Source organism: Spermophilus citellus, assembly GCF_964194105.1.
Source record: "Spermophilus citellus genome assembly, chromosome: 17".
Lineage (NCBI taxonomy): Eukaryota > Metazoa > Chordata > Mammalia > Rodentia > Sciuridae > Spermophilus > Spermophilus citellus.
Genome location: NC_138199.1, coordinates 14,060,110 through 14,085,722, shown reverse-complemented (window position 1 = coordinate 14,085,722; position 25,613 = coordinate 14,060,110). Strand labels below are relative to the sequence as shown.

The following is a 25,613-nucleotide window of genomic DNA, read 5'->3' as shown; positions in this document are numbered from 1 at the left end:
AGGGCGGGAAAGGAAGGGGCGGGGATGCAGGGGCGAATCTATAAAGGGCGTCATTCGGCCAGTTCGCTCTTCAGAAGCGCCGAGAGCGCGACCGGGACGGTTGGAGAGGAAGGCGGCTCCCGGAAGGGGGAGAGACAAACTGCCGTAACTTCTGCCGTTCAGGAACCCGGTTACTTATTTATTCGTTACCCTTTTTCTTCTTCCTCTCCCCCAAAACCTTTTCCTTTACCCACCCCTTTTTTTTTCCTTTTTGGGAGCCGAAAAATCTCCGGAAAGGGGGAGAAGGTTTCCTTTCGTTCTTTTTCATTTCCCCGCCTCCTTCCCTCCCCCACCTTTCCCTCCTCCGACTTTTTACTCCCAACTCAGGGAGGTCCTTCCCTGTGGCCGCCCCGACAGGGTCTGAGCACCTAGGCGGAGGCGGCGCAGGCTTTTTGTAGCGAGGTTTGCGCCTGCGCAGCGCGCCTTCCTCTGCCATGCACGGGGGTGGTCCCCCCTCCGGGGACAGCGCATGCCCGCTGCGCACCATCAAGAGAGTGCAGTTCGGAGTCCTGAGTCCGGATGAGCTGGTAAGCTGCTGTGCCCTGTCTCTCTCCTGCGCCGGAGGGCGGGACCCAACAGTGACTGCAAAAACTTGACGCTGTTCACTGCCCACAAGTGACCGGCAGGGAAGATGGGTTAGCGGCGCTGAGGCCTTTCAGTGTCCAGCCCCGGGGCTCCCAGTAAGTTTCGTAAGGTTTTAAGCAAGCTTAGCGTGTGGGTGAATTACCGATGTTAACGAGATGAGATGAATCCTAGAGTTTAAAAACTAAGTTCGAATAGGAAACCGACCCCCAGGTATTTTTCCCTCCCCTGCTACAAATATTGAGCAAATGTTATGTGGCAGACACAACAGTCGCTGGGGATGCACAGCTAGCTTCAAGAGACAGACGGGTACCTTGCCTTTTAGAGCATATTCTGTCGGAAGAGGCAGAGGAGGTAGACAATAAACATTTGAGTTAAGCGAAATGGGAGTAATGTTATGGAAAGGCACTGAGTTGGTAGTAAGTTAGATGGAATGGTGTCTGGGTCTGGCAAGGACTGTTTGAGGTGAAAATTACCCGTATGATGAGAAGCAGCCAGTCACATTAAGCCATAGATTCTGGGGAAAGAGGCAGAGGGCCAGAGGGAGAAATACCTTGGAGACTGAAAGGCCACCTTGGCTGGAGTTTGGTGGGCAAGTAGGAAGAGTATTACAGAAATAGGAGAACCATGGGATATTATAAATCATGGTAAGGAGACAGGATTTAAATAAATTTTCAGTAGAAAGCCATTGGATAGTTATAAGGACTATAACGACTCAATTTACATAATATAAACATAATATATATGTGTGCATATGTGTATGTACCCATCTATCGTGACCTCACATCAGTCATACCACAGAATAAATTTAGATGAAGTTAGTATTTAACAAAAAATACAGGTGGCTTTTGGGGGTCTGTACCAAAGGCAGAACTTTAGTAATAATGAATTAAATAAAGGCAGATTTTATGGTGAACCTAAAATGAGCTAAGCATTATACATACAAGGAGGAGCAAAGTAGATTTTATTACATAAAAATAAGAACCAATTCTGTTTATCAGAGGCACCACGGACAATATATGCAATATGATGTATAAAGATTAGATTTATTATACACATACAAAGGATACTTACATGAAAGGAAAGTGCATGTCTCCAGAAAAATGAATAAACATTATGAATAGACAGTTCACAGCCATAAAAACGCATTGAAATTACTAATAAAAACGTACAAATTAAAACTATTTTTCCTGCTGGCAAAAACACCCTGAAATAGGGATGGGATGTAGTTCAGTGGCAAAGCATTTGCCCCACATTCACAAAACCCTGGTTTCCATTTCCAGTTCCAAAGAAGAAGAAAAAACAAAACTGGGAAATAGGCATGCTTACATATTATTGGTAAAAAATAAATTCATATAAATTTTTTCTTTTTGAGGACAGTGTGGCAACTTAATCAGTCTTTTTTGTTGTTGTACATGAACAATACCTTTATTTAATATTTATTTTTTAGTTGTAATTGGACATAATACCTTTATTTTATTTATTTATTTTTATGTGGTGCTGAGGATTGAACCCAGGGCCTCACACATGCTAGGCGATCGCTCCACCGCTGAGCCACAACCCCAGCCCTGAACAATACCTTTATTTTGTTTAGTATTTATAGGCCATGCTAAGGATTGAACCCAGTGCCTCACACATGGTAGGCAAGCCCTCTGCCACTGAGCTAAAGCCTCAGCCCCTTTATCAGTCTTTTAATGTGTATATCTGTTGACTCAACATTGCCACTTCTAAAATTTTATTCTTAAATAAAAAAAAAACTTAATTTCTCCCCTGAAACATGCCCCTCCCCCTGTTTTGCCTGTTCAATAAATGGCTTTTCCATTTATATATTTGTTCAGGCCAAAACCTAATAGCTAACTTTGATTCTTCTCTTTTTTACTACTGACTCCATCTGCCAGTTTGTTCTGCCTTCAAAATATACTTGGAATCCAGCCATTTATGACCATCTCCACTATGTTCCACTCCACCATTTTCCCCTGGGACTAGCCTAGACCCCAGTTGTTTTTCCTGCATTTTGCAGAACAGGTAGAACAGACTAAAGAGATCATTTAATCTCATCTCTTCCATTCCCTACATGGAATCCTCTCCTGAGGATTCAAATTCCTTACTCTGAGACCTGTTAGGTCCTGTATTATCTGGCCCCTGCTTGCCTCTCCATCTCACTACCAGTCTTGTCTTTATTTTTCTTTGATCACTCTGACCTGCTTGTCCCTTGACAACTGAAAGCTTATTCTTGCCTCAGATTTTGTTTTTCATTGTCCCTGCTGCTTGGAACTACATTGCCCAAATGTCCACATGCTAATTCCTTTATGTCAGTATATCTCTCCTCAGATGTTAGGAGCTTTACCCTGACCACCCTATTTAAATAGCATATTCCTGCATTCTCTAACCTCTGCCTTCTATTTATTTTCCTTCATAGGCTGTCTTTTTTTTTTTTTTTTTTTGGTGCTGGGGATTGAACCCAGGGTTTTGTGCATGCAAGGCAAGCACTCTACCAACTGAGCTGTATCCCCAGCCCCATGGGCTGTTATTCTTGAGAGGTGTGTCATTCTTGCACCCTTGATAGAACCTTGTTATTCACCTCTATTCCCTCAGCATTTCAAATAGTACCTGGCATGTAATAAAAAGTAGTTGGATAAATAAGTGAATGATTGTGTGGAGACACACACAGAAGAAATTTTAACTGTTTGAAAATGAGAATTATGAACCACCTAAATATTTACTAAAAGGAACTGTATTGTGTGATTCAGAGTATGATCTTAGAACAGAAAAGCACTGTCCCACTAGGTTAAATCTATTCCCAATTGTGCTGGTACACTTGAGGCACAGCAGCAAACTCAGTGAGGTGTTTTTAATTCTACAGAGAAGCATAGGTGCCCTGGTTCCAGGTAGTTCTGTTTCAGCATTAGATGGCGCCAGTTCCCTTTGGATGATGACATACCTTGGTGAAGCTGGATTTTTTTTTTTGTACTGGGGATTGAATTTAGCGGCACTCAACTACTGAGCCACATCCCAGCCCTGTTGTATTTTATTTAGAGACAGGGTCACCCTGAGTTGCTTAGTGCTCGCTTTTGCTGAGGTTGGTTGGTTTTTGTACTCAGGATCCTTCTGCCTCTGCCTCAGCCTCCCGAGCCTCTTGGATTACAGGCATGCATCACCATGCCCCACTGAAGCTGGATTATTAATGGGTGCTAAGGTACTTAATAAGTGGCTTTTTTTTTGGCTTAAGTATTGCTGTGAAAGTTACTGGAACACTAAGAACTCTGAACTGATAATGTTAGGAAATCTCCAGTTAAATGAAAAAATAACTGAACAGTATGCAGAATGAGACCCTATTTATGTTAAAATAAGAATAGATTAGCTTTTTTTTTAGATGATGGAACACTGCTTACAAAATTGAGGGAATCATCTCTGGAGTAGAGGAATATGGGGGACTTTTTGTTTTCTGTGGCTTGCAATTTATGTAGTGTGCATGCCTGTTTTTGAGGGAATAACAGATGGTTCCACTTTGAGGTGGGAGGATGGATAAGAGTAAGAGGCCTTTTGTGGAGCAGGTGGAAGTCATGAGGGGTGGGAGTGGGGGATTGAGGTACAGAAGACTAAATTGGCTTTATTATAGAGCTGTTGTCTTTGCTGTTATGAAAAGGGTTTGTTGTGTGAGGGAAGGAAGCAAGGAGGGTTGGTGCTAGGATTTTTTTTTTTTTTTTTTTTTTTTGGCTCAAACTCTACCAAAGAGCTATACCTTCAGTTCCGAATGTACTCCTTTAGGTAAGAGTGTGGGATACGATTGATGAAGAAGATTATCCTTGTTTTCAAATTATTTATCATCTAATGAGGGATCTCCTATACAGGCAACAAATAGTTTCTGGGCCCCTACCATGTGCTAGTGACTACTCAGTTCATCAATGAGAATATAAAGATAAATAAACATGATCTTTGTCCTCAAGGATTGCAGTCCAGTGGGAGTGATAGATGTGTAAGAAAGTAGTTAAAATTTTGCTTAGAACCTTGGTGGGCATAGATAAGTTTAGCTCATAGTGAATGAAGGCTTCACCAGGAGGGAACATCTGAGCTAAGTCATATGAATAAATGGAGGTTTACTTGAAAAGGGAACATGGAAAGCCAAAGGAATTTAGAGAAATTTATAATTGAAACATAAATATGGGGGAGGGGTGGAGAATGTGGTACCACATAGAACTGAATCCAAGTTGTGAGGACTTGATTTGGTGTGCTAAAGGGAGAAGACAAAAAATATTTACTAAACTTCTATGGAAGCCTTTTGTTTTGTAATCTCAGAATAAATAGCAGGACAACCTAGCCTCCAACTAGCTACCTCTTCAGAAATCTAACCTCTGTCCTGTAGATGGTGAGACCTAGTCCTCTGTTGAAGGCTAAAGTAGTTCGTGTATAATTCCAAATGACAATTTGTTAACCTATGATGGAGGGATAGTCCTTCCCATTAACCAGAACTTTCATGCCTGCTTTCTAGGACAGTCAGTTGTCCTGTCTCAGAACGCCTGAAAGCAGAATTGGTCATTAGAGGGGTGGTTGATTTAGTGAGCATGGGCTTTGAGCAGAGGGAAGTAGAAAAGTTTTCAGTGATTTCCCTTAGGTCTCTCTGTAGTGTCTGTTCTGGTGGCCTGATTTCATGCCTGCTTCTCTATGTGTGTTTCATTCAAAGTGAACAAAATACCCATCTTAGTAGCTGGTGAGTTTCCAGCTTTGTGAATTTAGTCACACACCAAGCCCGTCTCCTGAGGTGTCACCAGATAACTTCATGGGAGTTTTGGGAACTCTCCTCAGACTTGCATTTTAGGAAACTGTTTTGGTCTCTACCCAACCATGACTAATCAGATCTATTATGAGGGTGTTTAGTAGTTTTATTCAAGGGAAAACTACTCTCTTTTGTAAGCTCTTTGAGGGCACCTGGCTCCAGAGGAAGGTCCTATGCAGTGTAGTTCATTTTAACAAACTTTTGATAGAAGCCTACCTGAGAGGTGTTCACAGTCTTTAGGGAAGATGCACCCCTAATAGGTAACTTCATTGCATTGTCAGAAGTGCCGAAATATAGGGGCTTTAGAAGCACAAAGCTGTCTTGTCTTGGGGAGTCTGTGAAAAGGATGCCTGAAGGAAGCAATGCCTGAGGTAAGTCTTGGAGCCAGTGTATCTAATACAAAGGGCCTTCTGAGAACAGGGAAAGGCACCAGTGGTGTAAAGCACCAGAGAAGTTTGTTACCCAGTTGTGCTGAGTGATAAGAGAACCACAGGAATTGTTATTGAGGAATTGTTACTGAGGAGTCTACAGGTGTGGAGCATGGGAATGAAGGTAGGGAGATCATAAAATCCTCTTTCTTTGTAAGCTATCCTGCTGAGTTTGGAATTAATTCCAACAATGATTATGTTTCTGTTTTAGAAGGAGCACCCAGTTGTGTGGATATATTGGAGAGAGACAGGTTGTTGACCCATGAATATGTTCTATGAAGGAAAAACCTGGGGCTGGGGATGTGGCTCAAGCGGTAGCATGCTTGCCTGGCATGCGTGCGGCCTGGGTTCGATCCTCAGCATCACATACAAAGATGTTGTGTCTGCCAATAACTAAAAATAAATAAATAAATAAATATTTTTTTTAAAAAAGGAAAAACCTGGACAAGTACAGTGGTTGTAGGGATAGAAAAGAGGGAGGGGCAAGATTCAAGAAATATTTAAGAATTCAAAATGACCAGCACTTGGTGAATGATTAGGTAGTGGCAGCCATATATGGCAATATATGGCAGCCATATATTGGATACCTGTTATATCCTGGGCTTAAGCAGGCTAATTAAATCCTTAATGATTATAGTTCATAAGAACAGAACCAGAATTCCAGATCAGAAATTTTTGACTACAGAGCCAACATATAGTTTCAACCTTTTATGCCTGAGGATAAGGAAAGATAAGTACAGATTTCTAATTTGGGATTTACACCTGAGATGGGAAGTGAAAAAAAAGGAGAGCTTTTTGTGGGGAAGAGAGCTTGCTTTTAGACATGTTGAATTTAACTTATCAATGGGATGACTGAAGAGTTTTAGTAAATAAATATATGATTTCAAAGCCCATAGGAAAGATTGGACCTGGAGGTAAAGATTGTGAGTTATCAGAGTAGACAGAAGTGATGATGTCCTGATCTACAGGACATCATTGAGGGTGCAATGAAAAGCATGGATTAGGTAAGTATGGAGAGTAGCCGAGCATACCATGGCCAAGGAGCCTCAGAAGGAGACAAAGCAGCAGCGGCGGTGGGGTGTGTATGTTGGAACAGAAAGAGAACTTCAAGTAAACAACCTGTTTGTGTCATAGGCCAGCAAGCTGAGAACTGAGATGGGTTCTTTGAATGAGGCAGAGTGGAGTCACTGGCTTAGCAGCAGTGTAATCTTAGGAAAATTTGGGGCCTCAAGTTCTACAATCTTTAGAATGAAAGTAGTGATGCTTATTTTTTGTTAGTTGTGAAGATAAAAATGAATCAACTAGCACCTGACATTAAGAGGATGTTTTGTAGCTGAGTATGGTGGTACACACTTGTAATCTCAGCTACTCAGGAGCCTGAGGCCAGAAGATCACAAGTTTGAGCTATCCTGTGCAACTGTCTTAAAATAAAATAAAAGGCTGGAATGTAGATTAGTGCTTGAGGCCCTGGGTTAAATTCCTAGTACCACAAAAAGAGAAGAAAAAAGAAAGGTTATATTTTAGAGTTTAATAAATTATTTCTCCTGAAGCATAGGAGAGTGGGGTGAGCCTGTATTTGGCACCAGAGAGAATTGGATTTGACTTCTTCTAGTTCCTTGAGTCCTTGGGTAAATAACTTCATGTAGTATCAGACTTTTTTTTAATATTTTTTAAGTTGTAATTGGACACAATACCTTATTTATTTATCTTTATGTGGAGCTGAGGATTGAACCCAGTACCTCACACATGCTAGGCAAGCACGCTACCGCTGAGCCACAACCCCAGCCCCTGGTATGAAATTTCTGGAGATAGGAATTCATTCCTGGGAGATCAATGGTTGGGATTAGAGGAACAGTGATTGGAATTAGAGAAGGTTGGTACCTGGCTCAAGGTTGACATAAATAGAAGCTTTTAACAAATTTCTTGAATTTCATCCCTGTGGAAGGTTAGTGAACCAAAGAGCCTAAACTAATTTAAAAATCATGATTTTTTTTTTTTTTTAATGTGCTGAGGATCAAACCTGGTGCTTCACGTGTACTAGGCGAGCATCTGCCACTGAGCTACAACCCCAGTCCCTAAAAGTCTTTTGAGTTTTTATTGTGTGAAAGGATGCTAAAGATTGCCTCACCTGCCTTTAGCCCAGGGCAGAAATGTTTTCTCCAACTCACTACTTTTTTTTTTTTTTAATATTTATTTTTTAGTTGTAGTTGGATGTAATACCTTTATTTTATTTATTTTTATGTGTTGCTAAGGATCAAACCCAGGGCCTTGCACTTGCTAGGCAAGTGCTCTACTGCTGAAACCGCTACCACAGCCCCTCCAACTCAACTACTTTTTAAAAGTTCTTCCATCTCCCCACTTTTCCTTCTCTGAATTGCCCCATTGAGTCCTGGCTCCATGTTTCTGGGGTTTCCAGCTATTCATTTTTGTTCCACCAACCAGTCCTAGCACCTGGTTCTGTGATAAAATAACATCTTCATCTAGATGTGGAATAGTTTAGGCAATTCAGGTCCTTGAGGAGAGAGTGACAAAGATGGAGTAAAGAGGCAAGACTGTATCTCCAGGTCCCTTGTTTCTCTTCAGGAGCTGAAGTTAAGAATTGGTGGGGCATGTTTTGGGACCGTTCAGAGTTATGTTCTCGGATTCGCAGGCTTAATTTCAAGAGGGAGAAGAAATAATACATTGGTTTTTTACTCCCCTTGAAGGAACTTTTATTTCTTTTTATGGTTAAATCCTTTGAATGTCTGTGACTTAGAATTAAAACCAGAGGAGCCGGGTGCAGTGGTGCATGCCTGTTATCCCAGTGGCTCAGGAGGATTGTGTATTCAAAGCCAGTCTCAGCAAAAGCAAGGTGCTAAGCAACTCAGTGAGATCCTGTCTCTAAATAAAATACAAAATAGGGCTGGGGATATGGCTCAATGGGTGAATGCTCATGAGTTCAATCCCCAATACCGCCTGCCCTCCCCAGCCTCCGCCCCCCCCCCAAAAAAAAAAAAAAACAGAAATGACTAGGGTTCTAGTTCTAGAGATGGGGGATTTGTATGGAGTTTGAGGTCCACTACACTCGGGTATGACCTTATTCCTAACCCCCCAGCAGTGTTGGAACCAGCTTTTGACTTATGATATTCACCTTTGGCATTTCCAGAGGTGTGCCCCACCATCTGCTCATCCCAGGTTAAATGTGATTAATTCTTTTGTAGTGGTTTGGGATTCTCGGGTCTTCATATAGGACTCTTCAGCCAAGAAGGCTAGAAACTAGGAATCCCATATAGTAGTTATTGGCTGGCCTTTCTTTTCTGCAGAAGCGGATGTCTGTGACAGAGGGTGGTATAAAATACCCAGAGACGACAGAGGGAGGCCGCCCCAAGCTTGGGGGACTAATGGATCCAAGGCAGGGAGTGATTGAAAGGACCGGTCGCTGTCAAACCTGTGCAGGTAAGTGGTAAGGGATTCCCAAGGGAAAAAGAGAGGTTCAGGTTCTTAAAAAAAGCCAGGACTAGGGTAGACACTTGAAGACCTAGTCTCTGAAGTTACTGGGAGCTGGAGGAAAGTGTCACATGCTTGTTTACACAGGGAACATGACAGAATGTCCTGGGCACTTTGGCCACATTGAACTGGCCAAGCCTGTGTTTCACGTGGGCTTCCTGGTGAAGACGATGAAGGTTTTGCGTTGTGTCTGCTTCTTTTGTTCCAAACTGCTTGTGGACTCTGTGAGTTGGGGACAGTCCCTGGCCTGGGAGGGGGACTGCTGGATGGGAGGCTAAGGGCAACTCCAATTGACCCTGCTCTCTTCTCCAGAACAACCCAAAGATCAAGGACATCCTGGCCAAATCCAAGGGGCAGCCCAAGAAGAGGCTCACACATGTCTACGACCTTTGCAAGGGCAAAAACATCTGTGAGGGTGGGGAGGAGATGGACAACAAGTTCGGTGTGGAGCAGCCTGAGGGTGATGAGGATCTGACCAAAGAGAAGGTAACTGGGGCTGGCAGAGATTATGGGGAAGGAGAGGCCAGAGGAGGTCATATAGAGGCCTAGAAGAAAGGAGAAGGCTGCAGAAAAGTCAGGAACTAAAAGGACATGGAGGAGTGGGAAGGGTTGGCCTGGTGTGGTGGAAATAGCCTGTGTCCAGGTTCTAATGGCCCTTGTCTCTTCTCTAAAGGGCCATGGTGGCTGTGGGCGGTATCAACCCCGGATCCGTCGCTCAGGCTTGGAGCTGTATGCTGAGTGGAAACATGTTAATGAGGATTCTCAGGAGAAGAAGATCCTGCTGAGTCCAGAACGAGTGCATGAGATTTTCAAGCGCATCTCGGACGAGGAGTGTTTTGTGCTGGGCATGGAGCCCCGCTACGCTAGGCCTGAGTGGATGATTGTCACAGTGCTGCCTGTCCCCCCACTCTCAGTGCGGCCTGCTGTAGTGATGCAAGGCTCTGCCCGCAACCAGGTCTGTGGCTCCAGGACTATGTTTCTTGGGTGAATAGCCAGGTGTCTGAGAGGGAGGAGCCCTGTAGGTATGGCATGTGTACAGGGCCAGATAAACACATCTGAGTTAGAAAATGTCTCCTGTTTGCTAGCTGTGTGATCTTTAAGGATGACTTTGAATGAGTTTAAAGGTCATCAAGGGACTTTTGTATGGCTAAAATGAGCAAGTAGGCCTGCCTCTGCCTCTTTCAGTGAAGCGGAGTTTTGCTGTTTGCCTAGCACTTACATGCTGAGAGCCTAGTCATTGGCGGCTGGACTTTGATGTTGTTAACTTCCCCCTCAGGATGATTTGACTCACAAACTGGCTGACATCGTGAAGATCAACAATCAGCTACGTAGGAATGAACAGAATGGGGCAGCAGCCCATGTCATTGCAGAGGATGTGAAGCTCCTTCAGTTCCATGTAGCCACCATGGTGGACAATGAGCTGCCTGGCTTGCCCCGTGTGCGTCTGCATATTCCCTGGCCCCTATGGATTGGAGCAGGGTGGGGGATAGCAGAGATCTGGAGGAGGATCCAGACTGATTGCTGGGTTGCTACCTCTTCATGTTTTCTCACAGGCCATGCAGAAGTCTGGACGTCCTCTCAAGTCCCTGAAGCAGCGCTTGAAGGGCAAGGAAGGCCGGGTGCGAGGGAACTTGATGGGCAAGCGAGTGGACTTCTCAGCCCGCACTGTCATCACCCCTGACCCCAACCTATCCATTGACCAAGTTGGCGTGCCCCGCTCCATTGCTGCCAATATGACCTTTGCAGAGATTGTCACCCCCTTCAACATTGACAGGTGTGCCTCAGTCTGGAAGCCCTGCCTGGAGTGGCTTGGGGAATGTGGCCCCAGTGGTGAGGATTTGAGAAATGGGAGGTGTGCTACCCCCACATGGGGGAGGGAGCTCAGAGTAAGGAGGGAAAGAATTGCTGTTTAGAAGTTTAGATTTTACTTGAGGCTTCAGGGTAAAGGTGGTTGCCGGGGCTTTGGGGGAAGCATTTTGTTTATTGCACCTTTTTTCTTTCTAGACTTCAGGAACTAGTACGCAGGGGAAATAGCCAGTACCCAGGAGCCAAATATATAATCCGAGACAATGGCGATCGCATTGACTTGCGTTTCCACCCCAAGCCCAGTGACCTTCACCTACAGACTGGCTATAAGGTAGGTGATAGGTTAGGTCTCTCTTAACTACATGAACTGGAGGCTTTCTGGAATGTAGGCTGGCTAGAATAGGCCATCTGAGACAGTTCTGTTCATTCATTGTTGGCAGTCTTTTTAAAAGGCTATTAGTGTTGCAGGCATGTTTGTAGCTGCTAGCCATTGACATCCAGGGTAGAGATTACATTACCCAGGGGCACATATTCAGAAAAAAGAAATCCATAGGGGAATAATGCAGAGGGTTTCATGTTCATTTTCTCTTGGTTTTCGCCCCAGACTGAGTTCCTTGAGATTGGACACTACATTTTGTTTTCCCTAATAACCTGGTGTCTGACTTAGGGGCTGACACAAAGTGAGTATTTTCAAGTGAATAACACCACAACATCATTTCTTTTAGTTTACAAAGGAGCCTAGGTCCCTTGTTATTTCATTCTTAGCCTACCCCTCCTTCATTGAACCCTTTTCTGTATCCTACTTCCCTAGGTGGAACGGCATATGTGTGATGGAGACATTGTTATCTTCAATCGGCAGCCAACCTTGCACAAAATGTCCATGATGGGTCATCGGGTTCGCATCCTCCCTTGGTCTACATTTCGCTTGAATCTTAGGTCAGTTCCCTAACTGAATAGAAGCAGGCTAGGGTGAGGGTGTGAGGTAGGCTTGCTTCTTGAGGTTGTTTTTCTGAAGACGTCTTCTTCTCTTTCACTTTAGTGTAACGACTCCGTACAATGCAGACTTTGATGGGGATGAGATGAACTTGCACCTGCCACAGTCTCTGGAGACCAGGGCAGAGATCCAGGAGCTGGCCATGGTGCCCCGTATGATTGTCACCCCTCAGAGCAATCGACCCGTCATGGGCATCGTGCAGGATACGCTCACTGCAGTGCGCAAATTCACTAAGAGAGATGTCTTCCTGGAGCGGGTGTGTGGTCCAAATGGAAACCAGGCTTGGGAAGGCGAAGGGGAATCTGGGGGAGGTGAGGAGGAGGCCAGGAAGGAAGAACTGCTGTTTTTTGTTTTTTTTCTTGGCTTGTTTTGCCCTGGTATTTATGAGAGACTGCTTTTTCTGGTTAGGTGGAAAAAAAGGAGATTAGGAAAGATTATAGGCCCCAAATAATTTAACTTTAGATCCCTGTTTAATTCCTTAAAATTTAATTCTATATAAATGTATTTTCTATGTAATAAAGGTGAAGGGAAAATAAATAGACCCTAGTTAAATTTTGTTTATTTCTTTATTTTTACTATCCCAATTATTGTAAGAAATTGTATTTATTATTTAGGCAAACATAAAAATAAGTCCTTTTGGGCTGGGATTGTGGCTCAGCCGTAGAGTACTCACCTAGCATGTGCGAGGCCCTGGGTTTGATTCTCAGTACCACATGTAAATAAATGAATAAAATAAATAGTGGTCTGTTCTTCCTCACTTCAACAACTAAAAATTAAAAAAAAAAAACTGTAATAGCATTTTTTTAAATATATTTATTTTAGTTGTAGTTGGAAACAGTACCTTTATTTTATTTATTTTTATGTGGTGCTGAAGATCGAACCCAATGCCTCACACATATCAGGCAAGCGCTCTGCCACTGAGCTACAACCTCAGCCCCTTAAGGTGATTTTTTTAGTTAAAAATTTGGAAGGCAGTTTTCTTGGTATCTTGTTGCCTCCAAAATATGACTTTCCTCCTGGGGTAGGAAAGCCTCCCTGATATTCCTGAGATATGAGGCCTGTATTCTGACTATGTCTCTCTTGATATTTGTCTCATAGGGTGAAGTAATGAACCTCCTAATGTTCCTATCCACATGGGATGGGAAGGTCCCTCAGCCAGCCATCCTCAAGCCCCGGCCCCTGTGGACAGGCAAACAGATCTTCTCTCTCATCATACCTGGCCATATCAATTGTATCCGCACTCATAGTACCCATCCTGATGACGAGGACAGTGGCCCTTACAAGCATATCTCTCCTGGGGACACCAAGGTGGGCCTGACTTTTGGACATGTGGGGACAGGATTTGGAAGTGCTTTCAGAACTGAGGCCTTTAATGGGTGCTTTTCCACAGGTTGTAGTGGAGAATGGGGAGCTGATCATGGGCATTCTGTGTAAGAAGTCTCTGGGCACCTCGGCTGGCTCCTTGGTCCACATCTCCTACCTAGAGATGGGTCATGACATTACTCGTCTCTTCTACTCCAATATTCAGACTGTCATTAACAACTGGCTCCTCATTGAGGGTAAGTTTAGTGGTCTGTTCTTCTGCACTTCAAACTATTCTTTCTCCTTCCTCCTTGTGTTGTTCTTTTCTTATAAGGCTTCAAGTATCTCCCCTATTGCATAGGAGTCCAAAAGGCAGTGTCACTCATGCTTCTCTTTATCTCCAGGTCATACCATTGGCATTGGGGACTCTATTGCTGATTCTAAGACTTATCAGGACATTCAGAACACTATTAAGAAGGCCAAACAAGATGTAATAGAGGTGAGAGGGAAAGCTGGACAGAGGGAATAAGTGGCTCTCTAGGACTTTGAATTGGACATCAGCAAGACCAATATGGGTATAAGGAGTTTTAGGAAGGGGAAAAGAGTATTGCTTGATGTCTCACTGAGAACTCTACTTTCAGGTCATTGAGAAGGCTCATAATAATGAGCTGGAGCCCACTCCAGGGAACACATTGCGTCAGACTTTTGAAAACCAAGTGAATCGCATTCTCAATGATGCTCGAGACAAGACTGGCTCCTCGGCCCAGAAATCCTTGTCTGAATACAACAACTTCAAGTCTATGGTGGTGTCAGGAGCTAAAGGTTCCAAGATTAACATCTCACAGGTGAGGAGTCTTGTATTTCCAGTTAGGGCATTACACTGAATTATGGAAGAGAAAGGAAGATGGGTGTATGTTTTAAGGTAGAGGAAGTTAGGGAAAATATTGGGAACTCAGTATAGTTGTTTTTGCAGTACTGGGGATTGAACTTAATTACTTTCCAGCCCTTTTTAACTTTCTATTTTTAGATAAAGTCTCACTAAGTTGCCCAGACTATTCTTGAACTCAGATCCTCCTGCCTCAGCCTCCCAAGTAACTGGAATTCCAGTCATGTGCCACTGTGCCTAGCTTGGGAACTCATATTCTTAAGGCAAGAGGAGTCAGATGCAGCCCACCTTTTTTGTTCCCTAGGTTATTGCTGTTGTGGGGCAGCAGAATGTGGAGGGCAAGCGGATCCCATTTGGGTTCAAGCACCGGACTTTGCCTCACTTCATCAAGGATGATTATGGACCTGAGAGCCGTGGCTTTGTGGAGAACTCTTACCTAGCTGGCCTCACACCAACTGAGTTTTTCTTCCATGCCATGGGGGGTCGAGAGGGGCTCATCGACACAGCTGTCAAGACTGCTGAGACTGGTGAGATCTTCAGGGCACTTCCAGGAAGTACTGCCTGCTAAGAAACTGTGGTGGGTAGGGAATTGGGATTCTCAGGCTAAAGGCTTCTGTTTCAGTTGGTGGAATTTTGGCCTTCATGGAAAGAACAGACTGAAACTCAGGAGTTATAAAGGGCTGAAGGTGTGGCTTGGTGGTAGAAAGCTTGCCTATCACGTGTGAGGCCCTGGGTTCCAACCCCAACAGTTTAAAAAAAAAATTTTTTTTTTTTTTTTCAGACTGTAGGAGGTAGAGCCTTGGACTCTGCTTCTGACCTACCACTTTAGGGATAGTTGTTAGGGGAATCTACTGGGTACTCAGTCCATTTGATGGTAGATACAACTTTTGCCAGAAGACTTTGAGAAGTGATTTGGTTTAACTTGCCTAGCATGTATGAGGCCCTAGGTTCATTTCCCAGCACTACAAAAAAGATAGACCTTGAGAATGAAGGGTATTAGCTAATAATCTGGTGGGCTGAGGCCCTAGACTGGGTCTTTGGCTTTGTCATCCCCCCTTGCCTTGAGTCCTTCAGTTGATTACCTCTTCTCAGGGTATATTCAGCGGCGTCTGATCAAGTCCATGGAGTCAGTGATGGTGAAATACGATGCAACTGTGCGGAACTCCATCAACCAGGTGGTGCAGCTGCGCTATGGCGAGGATGGCCTGGCAGGAGAGAGTGTTGAATTTCAGAACCTAGCTACGCTGAAACCTTCTAACAAGGCTTTTGAGAAGAAGTAAGGAGGCGGGCAAGTGGGTGGTTTATGCTCTTGAATCTTAAGGCCTGAGTTGTAGGATTTCTACTCCCTCAGAGAAATGGCCTGAAGAATGTCTTGCAGTGGGCCTTATTTTTCAGCACATGTTCTCCACCCATCTGAAATAGCTACTTGATGGGGAAGAGGATGAATGGAGGCAGATTTGAAATTTGTCCTTACTTTTTTCCTGGTGGTGATAGGAAAGGGCACAGGGGCAGGTACATGTTCAAACTCTGGCACCCTTGATCTATCCCAGGAATCTTGCTTCCAAATTGTTTTTCTTTTTCTTTTTCTTTTTTTTTTTTTATTGGTTGTTCAAAACATTACAAAGCTCTTGACATATCATATTTCATACATTTGATTCAAATGGGTTATGAACTCCCATTTTTACCCCGTATACAGATTGCAGAATCACATCCGTTACACATCCACATTTTTACATATCGCTATACTAATGACTGTTGTATTCTGCTATCTTTCCTATCCTCTACTATCCCCCCTCCCCTCCCCTCCCATCTTCTCTCTCTACCCCATCTACTATAATTCATTTCTCTCCTTTGATTTTTTTTCCCTTTCCCCTCACATCCTCTTATATGTAATTTTGTATAACAATGAGGGTCTCCTTCCATTTCCATGCAATATCCCTTCTCTCTCCCTTTCCCTCCCACCTTTCGTCCCTGTTTAATGTTAATCTTTTTCTCATGCTCTTCCTCCCTGCTCTGTTTTTAGTTGCTCTCCTTATATCAAAGAAGACATTTGGCATGTGTTTTTAAGGGATTGGCTAGCTTCACTTAGCATAATCTGCTCTAATGCCATCCATTTCCCTGCAAATGCCATGATTTTGTCATTTTTTAGTGCTGAGTAATACTCCATTGTGTATAAATGCCACCTTTTTTTAATCCATTCATCTATTGAAGGGCATCTAAGTTGGTTCCACCCAAATTGTTTTTCCTGTACACTTTTGAGAGCCTCACACTGTTCCTTTTAGAGCTAATAACATAACCCAGAGCTCTCCTGTCCCCTGAATCCATCGTCTTTTCACCTCAGGTTCCGCTTCGATTATACCAATGAGAGGGCCCTGCGGCGAACTCTGCAGGAGGATCTGGTAAAGGATGTGCTGAGCAATGCACATATACAGAACGAGCTGGAACGGGAATTTGAAAGGATGCGTGAGGATCGGGAGGTGCTTAGGGTCATCTTCCCGACTGGTGACAGCAAGGTATGTGTGGTTAGGAAGTGCTAGGCTAGGGAGGTGCTGCTACTGGATGGCAGTCCTTGACTTGAAATCTTCTCTCTATTCCCTCCTCTCTCAGGTTGTTCTCCCCTGTAACCTTCTGCGAATGATCTGGAATGCTCAGAAAATCTTTCACATCAATCCTCGTCTTCCCTCTGATCTGCACCCCATCAAAGTGGTAGAGGGTAAGTACCTGCTTAGGGGTTTCCAGGCCAGGCTGGGGGATAGAAGTCTGCTTGGCCTTGGTCTGATGATCTCTTCACCCTTTCTTTGGCCCCAGGAGTCAAGGAATTGAGCAAGAAGCTGGTGATTGTGAATGGGGATGACCCACTAAGCCGGCAGGCTCAGGAGAATGCCACACTGCTCTTCAACATCCACCTGCGATCCACACTATGCTCCCGCCGCATGGCTGAGGAGTTTCGGCTCAGTGGAGAGGCTTTTGACTGGCTGCTTGGGGAGATTGAATCCAAGTTCAATCAGGCCATTGTGAGTATTGGCTTCTCACCTTGGCCTCATTTTTCTTTTTGCTTATTGGCTTCTCTAGTTTCTAAGAACAGTTTACTTATGTCCATAATCACTCTTACTTATTGAAAGAGTACTGTGTACCAAGACCTGTGTTTGGTGCATTATGCCTTTATATCATAACAATCTTAAAATGATCCTAGTAGGGGAGAGATTGCTAGTCCCACGTGGCAGAGCCAAAACTGAGGCTTAGACAACAACTTTATATTTTATGATGGTCATCATATAGGAAGTAAGTGGTGTGACTGGGAATATGAAGTAGCCTTGTTCTTTTTTTTTCCTAAAATGCTTGCTTTGTGCAGAATTCTAATTTAGTGATAAGGAATTGGAGGGAATGAGTAGAAAAAAGATTTATAGATACTGGAACATGCTTTCGCTATATTTAAGGGGTTTATAGGATAATGGAAGGAGGGGAAGCATTATATGCATGCCTCTGAATCTGATTGATGTAAATGAATCTTATAAATTAGGTATCAGTCTTAAAAATTACGTTATCTGGGTGTGGTGGTGCATGCCTATAAGTCTACCTACCTGGGAGGCCAAGGCATGAGGATTGCAAGTTCAAGACCAACATGGTACCTTAGACTGTCTCAAAATAAAAGTAAAAAGGCTTGGGAGGCTGAGGCAGGAGGATCACAAGTTTGAGGCTAGCTTCACTAATTTAGCAAGATCCTGTCTCAAAAAGTAAAAAAGGACTGGGGATATAGTTAAGTGGGTAAAGCACCCTTGGCATTTATTCTTCAGTACCAAAAAATTAAAAAGGGCCAGGGATGTAGTTTAGTAAGGTAGAGCACTTACCTAGCACACAAGAACCTCTGGGTTTAACCTCTGGTACTAGAATGAATGAATTAGAAATGCCTTAGGAAATACTGTGAAACAACACTGGAAAAAAAAATGAAAAAACATCAACCTATGTTCAAGGATTGGAATGCTTCATATTGTTAAATGAACTGTTCCCCAAAGTGATCCACAGATACAATACAATCTTTATTATAAAGTCCCAGCTGTGTTTTTGGCAGAAATTTATGAGCTGATTGTGAAATTCGTATGGAAACGCAAGGGAACCTGAAGCACCAAAACAATCTTAAGAAAGAAAAAAGTTGAGTCTGGGTTTGTGGCTCAGTGGTAGAGCACTTGCCTAGCATGTGTGAGGTACTGGGTTCGATTCTCAGCAAAGAAAGAAAAGAAAATAGAACAACAAAGTTGGAAAACTCACACTCACTGATTTCAAAAACATAATAGAGCTATAGAGTATGTTAGTGGCATAAGGATGTGTTTATAGATCAATAGAATAGAATTCAGTGTTCAGAATTAAAATCTTCACATTAGTGTTCACTTGATTTTTTTTTTTAAAGAGAGAGAGAGAATTTTTTAATATTTATTTTTTAGTTTTCAGTGGATACAATGTCTTTATTTTATTTTTATGTGGTGCTGAGGATCGAACCCAGTGCCCCACGCATGCCAGGTGAGCGTGTTACCGCTTGAGCCACATCCCTAGTCCCAATTTTTTTTTTTTTAAGTGCCAAGTCAATTAAATGGGGGAAGAACAATAATCTTTACAACAAATTATGCTGGGACCACTAGATCTCCACATACAAATGAATGAAGTTGGGGGTTAAGGGTATAACTCGGGGCTGGGGATGTGGCTCAAGCGGTAGCGCGCTCGCCTGGCATGCGTGCGGCCCGGGTTTGATCCTCAGCACCACATACCAACAAAGATGTTGTGTCTGCCGAAAACTAAAAAATAAATATTAAAAAAAAATTCTCTCTCTCTCTCTCTCTCTCTCTCTCTCTCTCTCTCTCTTTCTCTTTAAAAAAAAAAAAAGGGTATAACTCAGTGGTAGAGCACTTGCCTAGCTTGTGCAAGACCCCGAGTTCAACCTATGGCCCTGAAAAAACAAACAAATTCAGCCGAAAAGAAAGAAGTTTGATACCCCTATCTTATACAACATAAGAAAAGTACCTCAAATCTTTCAAAGATATAAATTTAAGAGTTAAAGTATAATGTGAATAAAAGTAAATGGGTTATATCTTTAAAACTATGGATTAGATAATGGATTCTTAGTTATGACCCCAAAGCATAAACAACCAAAGAAAAAAGTAGGAAATTTGAACTTGATCAAAATTTAAAACTTCTGTACTTCATAGAGCACCATCAAGAAAGTAAAAAGCTATCACAGGATGGGAGAAAATGCTTTGAAATTATTTGTCTGATAAGTCTCATGTACAAAGAATATGTAGAGGACTGGTTGTGGTGGCACATACCTGTAATCCCAATGACTTTGGAGGCTTGAGGCAGGAGGATTGTAAGATCAAGACTAGCCATAGCAATTTAGTGAGGCCCTAAGCAACTTAGCCAGGCTCTGTCTCAAAATTTAAAAAATAAATAGGGGATGTGGTTCAATGGTAAAGTGCCTTTGGGTTCAATCCTCAGTACCCAAAAAAAAAAAAAAAAAAGTGAGGTGCTAAGCAACTCAATGAGACAACTTCTCTAAATAAAATACAAAATAGGGCTGGGGATGTGGCTTAGTGGTTGAATGCCCCTAAGTTCAATCCTCGATACCAGTGAATAAATAAATAAATAATAAAAAAATAAAAGTCTCTCTACTTTTGCCAAACTCATCTGCCCCATGTTCTTTAAGAATAAGGCTAGTCTTGGCCTTGACTACATTCCAGTCATTCACCAGAACAGAGGATTGGTGTTGTCTGACTCTAGTCTTTCTTTAGGCCCATCCTGGGGAAATGGTGGGAGCTCTGGCTGCACAGTCCCTTGGAGAACCTGCTACCCAGATGACCTTGAATACTTTTCATTATGCTGGTGTGTCTGCCAAGAATGTGACCCTGGGAGTACCCCGACTTAAGGAGCTCATCAACATTTCTAAGAAGCCGAAGACCCCATCACTCACTGTCTTCCTGCTGGGCCAGTCTGCTCGAGATGCTGAGAGGGCCAAGGTAGGGAGTAATGGGCTTGGCAGGAAGAAAAGGAGGTGAATTTTTCCTTGAATCTGGAGTTTGGGATACCCTTGGTAGGATGGTTTCAAGAGGCATTTCGAGTTACCCCAATGCCTGTGTCATGAATCCCTTTCTCTATCCAGGACATTCTGTGCCGCCTAGAGCATACAACATTGAGGAAGGTGACTGCCAACACAGCCATTTACTATGACCCCAATCCCCAAAGCACAGTGGTGGCAGAGGATCAGGAGTGGGTGAATGTCTACTATGAAATGCCTGACTTTGATGTGGCCCGAATCTCCCCCTGGTTGTTGCGGGTGGAGCTGGACCGGAAGCACATGACTGACCGGAAGCTGACTATGGAGCAGATTGCTGAAAAGATTAATGCTGGTAAGGCTGGGAAGACAGGACCAACTCAGGAGCACCACCTGGGTGTCCACTTCTGTGATGTTCACTGCACTTGGGTCCTAAAAATGCCTCTTGCTATCAGTATACCATCTATACCCTCCCAAGACACCTCCAGGTCACTGTTCCCTGGTCCTTATACCTTCCAGGGACCCTCTGTATTCCCCCTCCTCCTTTCTAGAGGGAATCTATGAGAAGGAAAGTTCTATGAGGAGAGGTTGGTCACAAGAAAACCCTGTGAGGGAAGAACCTGGAAATGGACAGTGACCAGGAAGCAAGTCCTGTTCAGTGTGATCTTTCTCATGGTTTATTGTCTCTGCCAGGTTTTGGTGATGACTTGAATTGCATCTTTAATGATGATAATGCAGAAAAGCTGGTCCTTCGTATACGTATTATGAACAGTGATGAAAACAAGATGCAAGAGGTAAATGGGAACTAAGAAGAAATTGACCTATTACAGAAAACCATTAAATCTTGTTAGTGGCCAAAGAAGTTAAGATGCAAGCAACATTAGCCACATCCACCTAATTTAGGAGTAGGGAATGATGATTAGCAATGATTTTCCAAACATGTAGCAGTGAAAATCTTTGAAATTTGAAATGGCAGCCAAATAGATAAAACAGACAGATGGTACTGAAAAAGGGCACATCCTCATAGCTCTGTCATTTGATTCTCCTTCCCCAGATTCCTACAGCCCACTCTCCTGAGCCAAGAGAGTAAGGGGGCAGGGTTAAGGACAGGCTGAATGGTAGGAATTACTGTGTCCTTAGGACAGTGGTATTGCAGCAGATATAATGTGATCCATAAAAATGTTTGACCAACGACTGATTCCTGGGTATAGTTACTGAGAGATTGTTCTGTACATGCAAGTGTCTGCCGGTTTAATAATAAAAATTCAAGAACTCATCAACTCCCGATGCGTTGTCAGAATAGCTAAGAAAATGTTAATGTATCTTCATGGAATACAGTATACATCCACTAAAAAGGGTCATGCCAAGTTAGAAGCAGCCTAGCAAAGCACTTGGCTAAGCACCAGAAGCAAAACAGGGACTTACTTGGGTCACAGCCCTCAAGGGCACATACATGGTGCTAAACAGACTACGTGAAAATAAAGAATATTAGGCAGTAAGGTGTGGTTGCCTTCTCTTAGGTTTCTTTTAATATTTTTGAGACCAAGTCTTGAGAGGCAGTAGTTTGGAGTGAGAGTTGAGAAGAGACCAAGGGTTCTAGGAATGCTTATCTCATGTTACAGGAAGAAGAGGTGGTAGACAAGATGGATGATGATGTCTTCCTGCGCTGCATTGAATCTAACATGCTGACAGATATGACCCTGCAGGGCATCGAGCAGATCAGCAAGGTCAGCCTTCTCCTCCTCAACTGTTGTCCTCCCACCTGTCCCTCACCCTGTCCTACTTAGTCCAGCTCAAGTTCACTCTGCTCTTCCAGGTATACATGCACTTGCCACAGACTGACAACAAGAAGAAGATCATCATCACGGAGGATGGGGAATTCAAGGCCCTGCAGGAGTGGATCCTGGAGACGGATGGTGTCAGCTTGATGCGGGTATTGAGCGAGAAAGATGTGGACCCTGTGCGCACCACTTCCAATGACATTGTGGAAATCTTCACGGTGAGCCCACTGCCTCATGGTCTTTCCTGGGGCTTATTTCAGAGTGAGGTTTCAGGGCTGTTATTCTGTGCCGTCTGCTCACAGGATTTCCTTTTTCAGGTTTTTTCTGCCTGAATACATTTTCAATGTGGGATATACTGATTCCTGACTCCCTCCCTATGGATCTGGGTGGTGGTAGGAGCAGGAAAAGGAACAGAGCTAACCTGGACTTGATTCTTGCCCCTCAATCTCCATGACAGGTGCTGGGCATTGAGGCTGTGCGGAAGGCTCTGGAGCGGGAGCTGTACCATGTCATCTCCTTTGATGGTTCCTATGTCAATTACCGGCATTTGGCGCTCTTGTGTGATACCATGACCTGTCGTGGCCACTTGATGGCCATTACCCGACATGGAGTCAACCGCCAGGACACTGGACCTCTCATGAAATGTTCCTTTGAGGAAACGGTAATGGCAGAACTTTTCTCTGAGCAGGGTCAGAGAAAGGAGCTCTGCAAAATAGGAGCATGAATGTATATTTTTATTAGTGTTCTTCTACTGTGGGGCAATTGGGCTACGACTGTGTTGGGAGCACCCTGGGCGCAGTGTGTGGAGGGGTCTGATGGGGCCTGTCCTTTTCTGGTTGTTTAGGTGGATGTGCTTATGGAAGCAGCTGCCCATGGGGAGAGTGACCCCATGAAGGGGGTGTCTGAGAATATTATGCTGGGCCAGCTAGCTCCAGCTGGCACTGGCTGTTTTGATCTCCTACTTGATGCAGAGAAGTGCAAGTATGGAATGGAGATCCCCACCAACATCCCTGGCTTGGGGGCTGCTGGACGTGAGTATGAGGGCCTCAGCTGAACAGAACCCTGCTGGGCCTGCAAGGGGGTGAGGACTTGGCCAGGTGGGTTATTAGTCCCTGGGTCCTGTTCCTCATGAGTCACTGGGCTTCTTTGCAGCCACTGGCATGTTCTTCGGCTCAGCACCCAGTCCCATGGGAGGAATTTCTCCTGCCATGACACCCTGGAACCAGGGTGCAACCCCAGCCTATGGCGCCTGGTCCCCAAGTGTTGGTGAGTAACCTGACCCACGAAAAGGGCCCTCAGGTGGTCAGAAGTGGGTGATCTGGGATGGTGGATGGTAATTTTTGTAGATGGTGGAGGTCATGGGAATTGGGGAAAGGTGGATGATTGGGCTCCAGCTCTGGCTGGTTTCAGTTTGTTCTTTTCCCTTCCAGGGAGTGGGATGACCCCAGGGGCAGCTGGCTTTTCTCCCAGTGCTGCTTCAGATGCCAGTGGTTTCAGCCCAGGTTACTCTCCTGCCTGGTCTCCCACACCAGGCTCTCCAGGCTCTCCTGGCCCTTCAAGCCCATACATCCCTTCTCCAGGTGAGTTGTTACTGCCAAGCTACCTCATTTCCTCCTTGAGCTTTCCTTACAGACAAGACTTTTCATCATATATTTCCCTTGTTGCCTTATTTTCCACAGGTGGTGCCATGTCACCCAGCTACTCGCCAACATCACCTGCTTACGAGCCTCGCTCCCCTGGGGGCTACACACCCCAGAGTCCCTCATATTCCCCCACTTCACCTTCCTACTCCCCAACCTCTCCATCCTATTCTCCAACCAGTCCCAACTATAGCCCCACGTCACCCAGCTACTCCCCAACCTCTCCCAGTTACTCCCCAACATCTCCTAGTTATTCGCCAACCTCTCCCAGCTACTCACCAACCTCTCCCAGCTATTCACCAACATCGCCAAGCTATTCGCCAACATCACCCAGCTACTCCCCAACCTCTCCCAGCTACTCACCAACATCTCCCAGCTATTCACCAACATCTCCCAGTTACTCACCAACTTCACCCAGCTACTCTCCCACTTCCCCCAGCTATTCACCAACATCTCCCAGCTACTCGCCTACATCTCCAAGCTACTCACCAACTTCCCCAAGTTACTCACCCACCAGTCCAAACTACTCTCCAACCAGTCCTAATTATACCCCAACGTCACCTAGCTACAGCCCAACATCACCCAGCTACTCGCCTACTAGTCCCAACTACACACCAACTAGCCCTAACTACAGCCCTACCTCTCCAAGCTACTCCCCAACTTCACCCAGCTATTCACCAACCTCACCAAGCTATTCCCCCTCAAGCCCACGGTACACACCACAGTCTCCAACTTATACCCCAAGCTCTCCCAGCTATAGCCCTAGCTCTCCTAGCTACAGCCCTACATCTCCCAAGTATACCCCAACCAGTCCTTCCTACAGTCCTAGCTCACCAGAGTATACCCCAACCTCTCCTAAGTACTCGCCTACCAGCCCCAAATATTCACCCACTTCTCCCAAGTACTCTCCCACCAGCCCCACCTATTCACCCACTACTCCAAAGTATTCACCAACATCTCCTACTTACTCACCAACGTCTCCAGTTTATACCCCAACCTCCCCCAAGTATTCACCTACTAGCCCCACTTATTCACCAACCTCCCCCAAGTACTCACCCACCAGCCCTACCTACTCGCCCACCTCCCCTAAAGGCTCTACCTACTCTCCCACTTCCCCTGGCTACTCACCCACCAGCCCCACCTACAGCCTCACCAGCCCAGCCATCAGCCCGGATGACAGTGATGAGGAGAATTGAGGGTAAGCAGGGTGCCGCAGCAGCTGGCTAGGACCAGGGGCAACCTTGGTGGCGCTGTGTAGTCCTCTGTCTCCCTCCTGGGCTGTGACCCTGTCCCACCTCCCTTTGTACATAACTCCTTGTGACAAAGTTCGCCCTATAAGTTCTGGATCCTGTTTCTGATAGGGCTTTTTGTCTGTTCTCCACTTGTGCTGTTTCAGAACCCACTGACCTAGCTGTGGGGTTCCTCCTGCCCTCTGCCTGACCCCACAGTGAAGGTCTTTCCTTGCCTGTGACTGGATTTGGGGTTAAAGGGTCTTTTAACTTTGTAGGGGTACTTCCTGCTCAGAGTTGTACATCTGATCCTCGGGAAGAACAAAGTTTAAGCTGCCTTTTGTCTGTTATTTTATTTTTTTGAAGTTTAAATAAAGTTTACTAATTTTGACCAAAAGTCTGTACATTGTGTGCTTAATTGGTGCTCAGGGAAGACAAGAATTCCCAGGCCTGGGCCCCATCTGGAAGTTTGAAAAACAGAAAAATAGAGAAACTACAAAATGATCACCTTTAATCCCACCACTAGGGGGCATATTTTCTTCTTTATTTTTTTCTATACATTTGAGTCTCTTCTAACAAGTGAAAAACATACACTTTCTTTTTTTCCATCAGTAGAAAACAGTTTATTA

At 44.4% G+C, this 25,613-nt stretch overlaps 1 protein-coding gene across 1 annotated transcript; it reads left to right on the top strand.

The window, feature by feature from the left end:
- Positions 1-67: 67 nt before the first annotated feature.
- On the top strand, positions 68-25,375 carry POLR2A (RNA polymerase II subunit A). Its single transcript, XM_081271212.1, has 29 exons — positions 68-566; positions 9,126-9,258; positions 9,397-9,533; positions 9,622-9,795; positions 9,983-10,264; positions 10,586-10,747; positions 10,863-11,083; positions 11,314-11,446; positions 11,927-12,051; positions 12,155-12,365; positions 13,208-13,417; positions 13,500-13,668; positions 13,816-13,910; positions 14,053-14,256; positions 14,602-14,824; positions 15,390-15,573; positions 16,639-16,810; positions 16,905-17,010; positions 17,106-17,311; positions 20,075-20,299; positions 20,443-20,689; positions 21,028-21,128; positions 21,957-22,061; positions 22,151-22,333; positions 22,573-22,776; positions 22,960-23,146; positions 23,268-23,381; positions 23,546-23,695; positions 23,795-25,375. The coding sequence occupies exons 1-29, from the start codon at positions 474-476 to the stop codon at positions 24,949-24,951; spliced, it is 5,913 nt and encodes a 1,970-aa protein (XP_081127338.1). The 5' UTR covers positions 68-473; the 3' UTR covers positions 24,952-25,375.
- The last annotated feature ends 238 nt before the right edge of the window (positions 25,376-25,613 follow it).